This window comes from Mirounga angustirostris, unplaced genomic scaffold, assembly GCF_029215605.1.
Source record: "Mirounga angustirostris isolate CCGP_5_RB_7025 unplaced genomic scaffold, mMirAng1.0.hap1 SCAF_16, whole genome shotgun sequence".
In the NCBI taxonomy this organism is placed as follows: domain Eukaryota; kingdom Metazoa; phylum Chordata; class Mammalia; order Carnivora; family Phocidae; genus Mirounga; species Mirounga angustirostris.
Genome location: NW_026991724.1, coordinates 10,936,146 through 10,948,268, shown reverse-complemented (window position 1 = coordinate 10,948,268; position 12,123 = coordinate 10,936,146). Strand labels below are relative to the sequence as shown.

Sequence of the window (12,123 nt, the reverse complement as noted above, 5' to 3'; positions counted from 1 at the left end):
TATATAACGCAATAATTTGGGAAAATAATTAGTATTCTGTAGAACCAATTGAATTAGGGTTTTAAATCCAAATAATTAAAACTTTTTAAAAACTCAATTCTCAGGTAATTACAGAATTACTTAATTAAATCGACCAGCCATTTAATTTTGTATGCCATATAATTTTGGTATACTCTTAGGCCACTATTAGTATCTTATTATCAAATGTATATTACGTGCTTTTAAAATTAGATAAACTTTGAATCATTGTAAAAATTTTTACATAAAATGCCAGATGCTATATAGTTTTCTTGTTCTGGCTTAATAGCTTTGCTCTATCGATATGCAAAATTAACTCTGAGGATGAGTTTCTTAAAATCTCGGGTTTTTTTCCAAATGGATTTTCTGTTCTCATTCCACGTCTATTCTTGACTGATGTCATCGGTTCCTTCCGTAAGATTTAAGCCGTTACCTTTATATTTCATGATTGCCATGTCATGGTGCTATTCCTAAGTGTGTTGAGGACTCCTCTGTCCACCACATGGACTAACTGGAACAATCTTCCTATCTCCTATTTCCAGCTCCAGCAGTAGTGACCTTTTCATTTGATGTGGGGAATGGACCTTTTGAAATCTCGGTGCAGTCACCCACTCATTTCAACGACAACCAGTGGCACCACGTCAGGGTGGAAAGGAACATGAAAGAGGCATCTCTTCAAGTGGATCAGCTCTTACCGAAGACACAGCCTGCTCCCACTGATGGGCACATCCTTTTACAGCTCAACAGTCAGCTCTTCGTGGGTAAGTTCTGTTGGGAAGTAGTTTGTCATTGAACTCTATGACCTAAGTGTAGAGGTGGGCCAAAATGAAATAGTACCAACTGATAACCACAACAAGCCACTGTTTATTGAGAACCTATGTTCTAGGCATGCCAGGTGTTTTATTTTTCCCTCATAACCAATCTGTGAAATGGGTTAACCCCATTTTACTGATGAACTAACTGAGGCACAAGGGATTGAAATACCTTGCTTTCAGAAATCTACCTAGTAAATGAGATTTGAATTTGTGTTTGATTCATTCCTAAACCTGGATTCTTAATATTACAGATTATGTAATTGGTTCCAGTTTGGGTTTTTTTGGTTTTGGTTTTGTTTTGTTTTATTTCTTACATTAGTGCTTTTAGTGTTTTGTTGGGGGTTGTTTATCTCTGTTCTCAGGGGATTTAAGGAACCCTCTGTGTAGTTCCGCCTGATGCCAGACAGGGACCCCTGTCAAAGAACAGGCCAATAGAGGAAAAAAAGAAAAACAGGAGCAAAATGTATAAATCATCAGTTCTTCTGCTGGTGTCTCTCATTTTGCCCACTTTTCGGATACCTTCTGATCACCTACCTCATGCTTATATCCAGATATTCCTTTATTGCCTAAATACATTCCCTTGGTATGTGTAGACTTGATAGTGGAATCCTTCTGGAAGTGTTTGTTTTATTTTCAATCTTTGCTAATTACTTTATAGAACTCATCGACCATTAAGTTCAGGAATTATTTCTTACTTGATCACTTCTCATATATTTTAATATAAATAAGGGCACAACAACCCTATAAAGCAGAATAAATTATAAATGATCAGAAATTATGTTTCAAGCATTTTTAAGAGTTATGTTTTAGAACAAAATTCAACAGATTCCCATTACATCTTTTATTGCTTAATAGTCTTGTTTTATTACTCTCACTGCAAAAGATAAGCCAATTTGTGACTTATTTGACTAAGAGACGTTTGGGATTTCTAGTGAATTTATATACTCCTCATTCTATCATTAATTCTTTCATTCAATAAACAGTTAATGAGCAGCCTCTATGAGTAGGGCACTGTAATGGACGACCTAATCATGATCTTGCAGCCACTCAGCTGACGTATTTAAGGGTATGGAAATAGTAAGGAATACTTGGAATACATAACTTTTCTTTTAGTAACATGCCAGAAGCTCAGTCAGGAAACTGACGTAGATATTTCTTGATATACAAAAACTGAGAGATGGCTGCAACCAAAGGTATGGCAATTTAAAATCTGTCAGTATCTTGGAAATCGCCTTACTATTCTTGGAAATTGAGGAGGCTGAAACAGTCCTCGAATTTTTTTCAGTGAAATCTGTTGCAGTTCGCCTGAACATGAACTTTCATCCTTTGTGTGAATTTTAACTTCATAGAAATGAAGTCACTATATAGTGTGTGTTGATAGGAATCCTGGCCTTAATTTGATTTCAGGTAGTTGTAATGGTTAAAAGTACTGTTATTATATCAGAAGACTGTGTTGGAACAGACTTGAGTCTTTTGCCATCAATCATGTGTTATAATTTTAATAAATATACCTAACAGATTTCATCTTTATGGTGGCAATTGGTTAGGCTTTTGATATTCCCATATGTGTTCAAATCCAAGGACTGCCTGTGTGAACGTTTTATAAACCAAAGTCATTACTATGTTTAAGTCAAGTCACTGACAACTAAAAAGAAAAGCAGAAAGATCTCTGAAAAAATTGTTACATCCACTATTAATAAAAATCTGTTTATATAATTCCCTTCTTTTTACTCATAGGTAACCAAGAAAATTGACAAGGTTACTGTGATGACATTGGAAGAAGGACTCCTGTTTTTTAAAAGGCTTAGGGAGAGGCACATCAGGGTCTTCTTTTTATCTTTACCTCTACCACATGAGTGGACCCCTGTCATGCGAAAGGGCCCCAACCAAATTAATAAAAACTATACTTACACAACAAAATATTAATTTCTCAGTTTGTAACATTACTTTCACACAAATCAGAATATTTTTTGAATTTCTAGATGAAAATACTTCAGTGGGGGTTAAATTATAATTTAAAAGGTTATACCAAATTAGTGCAAAGTGGGTAAAAAACTAGTAAAAAATCAGAAAAAATTAGAACTAACTTAATATAACACTTACTAAGACCAAAAAGTAGCTCTCTGCATTCCTGGTAGTATGTTTCAGTGGGAGACAAGAGGCAAGCAATAAAAGAGTAAGTAGTAAGACAAAATAGATATTATTTATAGTATATTTATTAATATCACACATTTTGTACATGCACGCACACACATATATTTGTGTGTCTGTGTGTGTGCATACAGCTTCAGATAATGATAAATAATATAAAATGTCAGGAAATGACTTGGGTTGGGGGGCTTCTACTTGAAGTAGGGTGGTCAGGGGAGTGTCCTCTGAGGACCTTACCTTTGAAGAGAGGCCAGAGAAAGTAGAAGAGGGAACCTGTGAACATCTGAAGGGAGAGAATTACTGGCAGAGGGACCATGCTTGACGTGAAGAGGGGGAGCTTTAGGAGTCAGGGAGCAAGGAGGAAGCCATTGTGGCCGGAGGGGAGAGTCAGTCTGAGGGAAAGCGTGGTGTCAATCGTGGTCAAGTTATATGTTGGGTCTTGTGAGACAGTCGAAGAATTTGGATTTGTGGTCCCTGTGGGAGTTAGCGGTAGCAGGGGCTGGAGAGGAGATGGTGAAAACCAGTGGTGGTCCATACTTTAAGTGTAGACGTATACAACTTGTGCTGGATGGGTTGTTGCTATTAGTATGTTACTTCTTAGCCCTGCTAATCTTCTTGGGGACAAGACACTTTGTAGGTGTCTGGGATCCTTGCATCATTTCTCAGTTTTCAATTTCAACTGAAATTCGTGTTTCTTGTTTTCTTCCTTTATCATAATTTGTAAGATGATTCAAGCTGTTCCCTGACCCTTCAGTCTGGATTATATATACTATAAGCCCTACAAACCATAGTCCTGCCAGGCTGCAAAAGACTGCTGGTCCCTTCTTCACAGCCCAGAGAAAATATTCCCCTTCCTCCCTTTTCTTCAGTGAGATTCCACCCATCCCACAATCACACATTCCCAGGAAATTGGGCTGCTTTGTTCATATGTTCTGTGCCAGCACACAGTCAAATATTGAAGGGACCCTGTCTTGGACACTGTTTCCCCATGTATGAATACCTTACAATATTCTAGAGTTAAGTCTGTTCTCCGAGCCATGACTCTGTGGATGACTGGGAGTCTCTGCTCTGATTCAACAGAATTGATCTTCTGGTTCAGATTTTAAAGGGTAATTTCATTCCCCTTACTTGCAAGTTCAAGAGTTTAATTTGTAGTTCACCCATCCATCTTAAAAATAATTATGGCTAATCAGTATTTTTAAGTATGCATAATGACTGTCATTCGTTTTAGGGTATCAGGATATATTAATGAGATAAATGTAACTGTAAAGAGTAAGTCTATAGTATAACTTCTACTCCTAAAAAAATGTTTGAGTCCAGACGATGATGATGGTAGTTTTAAGTTACATAGAAACAGAATCTTTATAAACACGGGACAAAACTATAAGACTAATGTTGGCCTAAGATAATGTTAGTATCTCAGCATTCAGTAGCTTTTACCAAAAATGTACCTTCTTGTTTGTAAACAAATTTGGCAGAAAACATTAACACTATTGTGGAATATTTCAAATACCAAATAAAGTTACTTTATAATACTACAAATATGAAACATAAGAGATTTCGATAATATAGAACTGTTTGTTTGCGATATATCTGTAACACTTTTACCTACAAGTAAAATGTTGTGGCTATTTGAATATATATTCATTTTGATTTCAGTTATATTCTCTACCTCACTGTGCTACCACAACCAGGCCTATGTTGATATTTATTGACATTACATTTTTTCTTGAGCTTAAGGATTTTGGTGGTCTCTCAGAAGTGACTAGTGGAATGGGATAACCTGAAAGCATCTAATATGTTTTCTCAATTGCTGGCTTCAGTCTCTCCCTTAAAAATCAGTTGTAAAGTGTGTCCGCATCTCAGAGTGAAACTCTGACGCAAGACTGATGCCTTTACCTTCTGAGCAAAATCAGTAAAAATAAATAGAAAGCATGATTAAAAACGTGATTTAGCTGAGCAACAATGATACATGATGATTGAAATAGAAAGGAAATGAGAGTTTCAGAGGTGGACTAGTGTTTGTCTACACCAAAGAATTATAAAACAGAACAATCCCTGTACTTCCAAATATTGGAACAATTGTCTTCTGTTCATCTAAACTGTAGGATGCCATGCAACTTGAAGGAGTAATAAAATAATGAACATAAACCCACTTGTATGAACAAGTGAAAACAGTTGACAGGAATGTAATTAGAAACAGTAAACACCAATGCAGTGACCATCTCCTCCCCTTCCCCAAATATCCCAACCATCACATTGCTTTTCATAATAAAAATGATGATTCACCTTCTAGTTGTTGCCCATCTTTCTCCATTCTTGTTCTTAATTATGGCACTGGGTCTTTCCCGACCTTTTCACATTCTTTCACTTTCTCCTTTCTGTATGTGTGTAATTTATGACCTGAGTTGAACAGTTCTATTCAGAGGTGCTATTTATTACTTTAAAAAATAAGTTTAGTGGCATGATGTTAATTGGTGTATTAAACATATGCCCTTGACCCTGTTACACTGAGGACTCAATGTCAAGAGTCACCGCAAACATTCTCCAACCATGGAAATGGTGGAGAGAAAAGAAGCAATCATTTTTTTAAGCTGAAATGTGATAGTGGTCATTTTCTATTTTGGTTTGTAAACTCAGCATTTTTCTTAGAAGTTTCTTAAATTAGCCTTGAATTGATTTTCATTCAACTAGCTCTGCAATTTTTGTTTGCAATCTAAATTCTTTTACTGACAGGTTTTTAAATGGGGCAAACTCCATCTCAATACTTTGTGACTAGGACCTGAAGGAGAAGTGAGAACTCCTGACATAGACTCTGAAGTCATTTGCATTGCATTTGAATTGCATCAAATCCATGTATATTTATTGAACTTCTGGAGCAAACCATTTCTAAATGCCATACACAAAGGTTAATGTTGAACTCTGAGCATATTGAAGCTCTGAAGGTTGGTTCTCACCCTTTGTTGCACATGAGTATCACCTGGGGATCTTTTGGGAAACTGACAGTACCAATACAAAGCTGGATTTATTTCCGGTGGATGGGCTTTTGTGTACTTGTAAAGTTGGATACCATAAATACATCCTTGTACTGGTCCTTTGGTGAACATATGCTTGTATTTATGTTGGGTCTATACCTAACAGTGGAATTACTGGGTCATAAGATGTGCATATGTTAAGCATTAAGAGACATTGCCAAATAGCTATTGACCATTTGGATATCCTCCTTTATGATGTGGCTGTTCAAATCTGTTGCCCATTTTCTACAAGGTTGTCTTCTTTTTTTTTTTTTTTTTTTTTTAAGGAGGGTTGGGGGGTTGGCCCTGGGTGGCTCAGTCAGTTAAGTGTCTGACTCTTGATCTCAGCTTAGGTCTTGATCTTGTGGTTGTGAGTTCAAGCCCTGTGTTGGGTTCCACACTGGGCATGGAGCCTACTTAAAAAAAAAAAAAAAAAGATTTATAAGAATTCAGTGTATATTTTGGATTCATTCCAGATACATTTATTCCAAATTTCTTCTCTCTTTGGATTGTATTTTCATATGCATATGTAATGGTGTCTTTTGATGAACAGAGGTTATTAATTATAATATATTCTAGGATTTGTCTTTTTACTTTTAGTTCACTTTTCATAGGCTAAAATAGTTTTGGAATGAGCATGTCAAAAAGTTTTACATTTGAATACTTTTTATTGCAATCTGATTTTCTTTTGTGTAAATATGTTCCCACACACGAAAACACAGTGCAATGAAAGCCACATTTCTCTTTCATGCAATCATATCATTTACTTCAATTGTGTTCTTCTCTCCTCCTTAGATGGCTTTTTCACGATTAGCTTAAGAAGCGCTCAGTGTACTTTTGCATGTTTAATGAGCAAATCTTAGTGACTGTTGACTGAAATCAGAATTCACATGGGATCTCTTAAGAGCAGAGAATATGACTCATACCACCAACAGTTCATTTCTTTAAAATATGCCTTAGGAGGTCAAACCAGAGAGGTACTGTGGCCTTGGCATGTGAGAAAACTAAATAGACCCACATTTTTCTGCTGGGATTACCACGAGGCCATGTTCTCACCACTGACTTTGGTTCAGGGAACAGTGCCTGCGTTTTCTGCCCTATGACACTGTTGCTTACACTACCTTCCTATTTCAGCCGTAATAGTTCTTTGAACGTGAGGGAGAACAGTCATCCTCCCCCGGGCTCTGCTAGGGTTATGTTCACTGAGGAACATTCCATGGCAAAATTATAACTGGGGTCCAGTCTCACAGCTCTGTACATTAATGCACCATTTCTACAAGGCTAAGCCTTCCCAAGGGTGGCTGGGTAGACCAGGACTAAAGATCCAATACATAATATACGGGAGACCATTTTTTCCCTTCAATCCCCTCACTTGGTCCTGGGCCCAGCCTGCATGGGCTGTCACTTTCCCGTTCCAAGTTGATCTCAGTGGTCAGAGCCTTAGCTGCCTTTCTCTGCCGCAGTACCATGGTTAGGGAGAGCCCCTGTACTCTGCCAGACACGTTTCTATAACTCCAAATTTTAAAGAGAAATGTGGGATCTTGATTTCTTTTTCTTCTAAGGCCCCTGGGCAAATATACAATTGTTCCCAGTTAATCCTCAATAACATTCAAGCACAGCACATAAATAATTTGCCATTAAAAAATTAAAGGTCTTCCTGCTCAAAAAGAAAAAAAAAAAAAAGAAATTGGCATAGGAAAGAGCCAGCTCGTATTTCGTGACAATAGCATCTGTCACTTAGACTCACTTCCTGGGAGTAATGAACATGATAAAAGGGTTGGACTCAGTCTCTGTTCATTGCCTAGTGCACCTATTAGGTGCAGATCCCAGTACTGTTATGTAAGTGAACAGATTCAGTAACTAAGGTTAGGCGTTAGTTTCACAGGATACCTAGTGTTTGTGAAGTTCCAGAATTCATTATATCTGATATAGCATGGCAGGTAAATTGATAGGAAATTAATTGGAAGACAGTTCCAAACATAATAGCTCAGTGGAAACATCCAGAATCAATTAATCAAACTGCAGCTCATTTTAATTGGACCCACTCTAACCTGAAAAGTCATTGGAATCTTTAATTAAGCTTTCAAGCTCAATACTATTTACATTGGCTGTGTTCTCCAGAATAGTTCTTCTTAAAATAAGAAGTTATTAATTTGAAACCTAATGGTAAAGCAAAAATCCTCAGCACATGTATGACATGTATACTTATGTTTAATTAGATGATTTTCCTGATAATTTGAAAATGTAGTTTAAAACTGTTTGATTAAGGGGGTACCTGGGTGGCTCAGTCAGTTAAGTGTCTGCCTTGGGCTCAGGTCATGATCTCTGGGTCCTGGGATCAAGCCCCACGTCGGGCTCCCTGCTCAGCAGGGAGTCTGCTTCTCCCTCTCTCTCTGCCCCCTTCTCCCTGATCATGCTTTCTCACATGTGCTCTCTCTCTTTCTGTCTCTCTGTCTCTCAAATAAATAAAATCTTTTAAAAAATAAACTATTTGATTAGGTAAATATTAACTCTTCACAAGTACACAATTCAGAAATCCTCTTTGCAAGGCTGGGTGTTGATTTTCTTCTCACTATTAGAAATACATGTATTTAATACATATATGTGGGGTTTTTTTTCCTGTTAATATCCCCATCCTCTGACCTTCTTGTTCACCAGGTACCTATTTCTACCATTATAAACATCATGTGTTTCCCTGTCTAAATCTATTACTAGACCATGAGCTCTATGAGGGCAAGATCAGTTGCAGATAGTTCCGTACCTCCCATGTCAGACACCATGACCAGCGAAGAGCTCCTACGTAGAGCTGGCAGAACTGAAACGCTGTTCAAACCAAAAATGATCTAAGGAATAGAAGAAAATGAAAATTACCTTTTTTGACCATATTTTGGTGTGGAGACACAGTTTGCAATAAAAGGCCAACCGTAGGGTTTTGCTCTTTCCTGCCTCTAACTGATTGTGTTTATTTTAATATTTCCTCAGCTGTATCCATGGGCTTGTCCCTGGAATTCTCATGCCTCTAGTTCCTCATCATCTAGAACAAAATAAAACAAATAAGAATAAACAAGCTGAGGCAGATGAAAAGGAATTGTATTCATCTGTTGGACTCCCATGTTATTTAGTTATGATGTCACTGGCAAAGGGAGTTCAACTCCTAAAGCAGAGAGACTTGCTGCTTCAGAGTGACAAATGCTTAACAGACAATGATTTAACATTACTGTGTACTATAACCTATATATCATGATTTAAAGTACTATAACATGAAATAAATGAAATACACCAGGAATCCACCTGTAATCCAGACTTCCCAGCACCAGACTCTCCTCCAGTGAGTCCCCGGGCCAAAGCTAAAAGCAAGGCTGTGGGCTTCCTTACCCAGCAAAGAAAATTCCAGCAAGGATGCTAAGAGAATTTGGTCAAAGGCTTAACTCTGAGCTCTCAACATTCTATTGAGGTGAGTTAGCAGAGTGTGAGAATAGGGAGGTCTGAAGCTAAGGTGAGGAGCTGCTTTAATGTGGAAGGAAAAGAAGAGGAGTCCTAAGAATAAGGGGAGGAGAGAGATTTCAGGAATGGAAGGAGACAGAGTAAATGTAGGAGGAAGGAAACAAGAAGATTGTCAGCTATTCTGAGACTCTGGGATGAGATGAACTCTTTTATCCCTGCCATGCCCGCATAAACTGGAATTGGAATATGTCTGGCTCCATTGCATCCTGCATCTGGATTTATAAATAAAAATATGACTTCATTGTATGTGCGTCATAGAAGAGGCACAAATTATGTCAGCTGAAGCAATTTCGATATACAAATTTAAGTACAGGTGGTTTAATGGGGACCCTTATGTCTATGAATCTGAACTGTAAATACCACTAGTGAAATGAGTCCAAAATTCTTAGAAATTCTTTTGGTTTTCCCTTCATGGTATTTCATTATTCAAAAATATAGAATTAATGGATTCAGAAATATTCCTTGGGTTTTATCCTCATTCTCAGGCTTGGGGACCCAAACTACCCTGTGCGGCCAATAGTGTTCTCTCTCTGAAGCACCAAGCACCCAGCTCCCACCCCCGTGGCATAATTCAGTTTCATGAGCCAGTGCATTAACTGATTATTAATAATCAGTTATTAATGTCAATTGCTGATCAATTAGTTATTATTATAAGTCGTTACTGCACAGCTCTTCTGTGTCAGGCACAGTTCTCTGTGCTAGGGTACAGGGTGACTGAAGCAGATATATGCTGATAATACACAAAGTCATTTGGTAAGATGTAAAACCTGGTAGAAGGTGACCAAGACCTATGTAGGGTCTTTCTGGCCAACTCTTGGTTCTGAAGGTTAAAAAAAACCAAACCTGTTTAATCTTTGAGGATAAGGAGATGTTAACTGATGAAGGCTGAATGAGGAGCGTGCTAAGTGAAGTGGTCAAGGAGGGAGCCAGCATGTCCTAGGAAGAGGCAGTCTGTACACAGCAGGTGTAAGATCCTGGCCATGAGACCGCATCATCTGTTCAGCAACAAAGCTCCTTTTTAGAGGACCTGTGATCATCTAACGCCTCTGGGTAGAACCATCCAGACTATTTAGATTAGAGGACTATTTTCCCACTTAAGTTCTGAGTATTACTTTATGGTGTTCCTGGACACCAGGTGAAGGGCCTCTTTGAGCTTACATTCTTATTAGGATCATGCTGATGAAATGTGGGGTCAAGGGACCACCTGAATAAGATCCTCCTGGGAGGTTTGTTGATTGTTTCGATTCACAGCCCTTATTTCTGGCCCACAGAATCAGTGTTTCTTGGAGCAAGGCTTTATTTTTAAGAAGGCTTCCATGTGACACTTATATTCCTTAAGGTTTGAGAGCCTCTCTCTGCCTTAGAAGAGCAGGGTCTGATTCCACTCAGACATTGTAAACCTCTTCAGGGGTCACTTGATAAGTCATATTGTCATGTATTAGCCAATAAATGCTACATCACTGTCTCTCCATCCACCCCCTGCCCCCAGTTTGAGAATCTTTCCAAGCTTGCATCAGACCACACTGGACCAGTATTTAGAAGAAATTCACTGGGAAGTATGCCAGACAAAAGCAAATAATCTCAGTTACCGTGTTTTTGATGGAAGAATAACGACCAAAGACCACAACAGTGCACAGTCGTTAGAAGAGCTCAAGGAGTCTTTCATAATTCTCAATAAATTAATACTGTACCAGCATCAGGATCAGGTTTCAATATGAAGAACGAGCCACACCGACCCACAAATACATGCTGATTTAAAATTGCAAAAAAAAAAGCTTCTACTTAAGACAATCAATCCATAAGATATAGCCTTATTTTGTTCTTTGAAAGAAACGAAAAAACAAAACAAAACAAAACACCTCTCTGGCTTACATTTTGATAAATCATTTTTGGAAAACCAATATGTAACAAATTCAACCTTTGGAAAAAATTGAGTTCGCGTTTTATCTTCTTGAATTCTCTCAATAGTGTGTCACAATATTCAGCACAAAACACCGTGCTCCCCAAATTATATAGGCTCATCCCGTTTTGCCCATTCCTTGTAAGGCCACGGCTTCTGCCGTTCTCTGTGAGGCCTCAGTTTCACCTGGGCTTGAAATCCTGAATAAAACACCCAGGAACACGTTTCCATTTGCAGTATTTCCCTTTCAGGTGGAACGGCCACCAGACAGAGGGGCTTTCTGGGCTGCATTCGGTCTCTGCAGTTGAACGGAATGTCCCTGGACCTGGAAGAAAGAGCTAAGGTGACGCCCGGAGTGGAGCCGGGTTGCAGAGGGCACTGCAGCAGCTACGGAAAATTGTGTCAAAACGGAGGGAAATGCAGAGAAAAGCTCAGTGGGTTCTCTTGTGACTGCACCCTCTCTGCATTCACAGGGCCGTTCTGCTCCAGGGGTAAGTATGGCACTGGCTGTCCTGACAGGAAAACTCACCCAGTCTGAAGAAAACATCTTGCAGTGATTTTCTGGGTAGCTGATTTGAAACAAAAATAGTTCCATTTCGGATTTTGGTTTTTTGCAAATTACCTGTTTCATGCTAATCCCATTTCATTTCTTAAATATGTGCCTCAATTCTTAAAAAAAAATTGTATCTATTAATAATAAAGCCTCTCAAGTTGCCTCTAG

General features: G+C 38.3%; 1 protein-coding gene across 1 annotated transcript in view; it reads left to right on the top strand.

Annotated features, from left to right (window-relative positions):
• Positions 1–12,123, top strand: part of CNTNAP4 (contactin associated protein family member 4) — a 258,405-nt gene that overhangs the window by 225,044 nt on the left and 21,238 nt on the right. The window contains exons 17-18 of the mRNA XM_064580174.1: positions 561–779; positions 11,654–11,893. Of these exons, the coding sequence (XP_064436244.1) occupies positions 561–779; positions 11,654–11,893 (459 nt within the window). The remainder of the gene's footprint in view (positions 1–560; positions 780–11,653; positions 11,894–12,123) is intronic.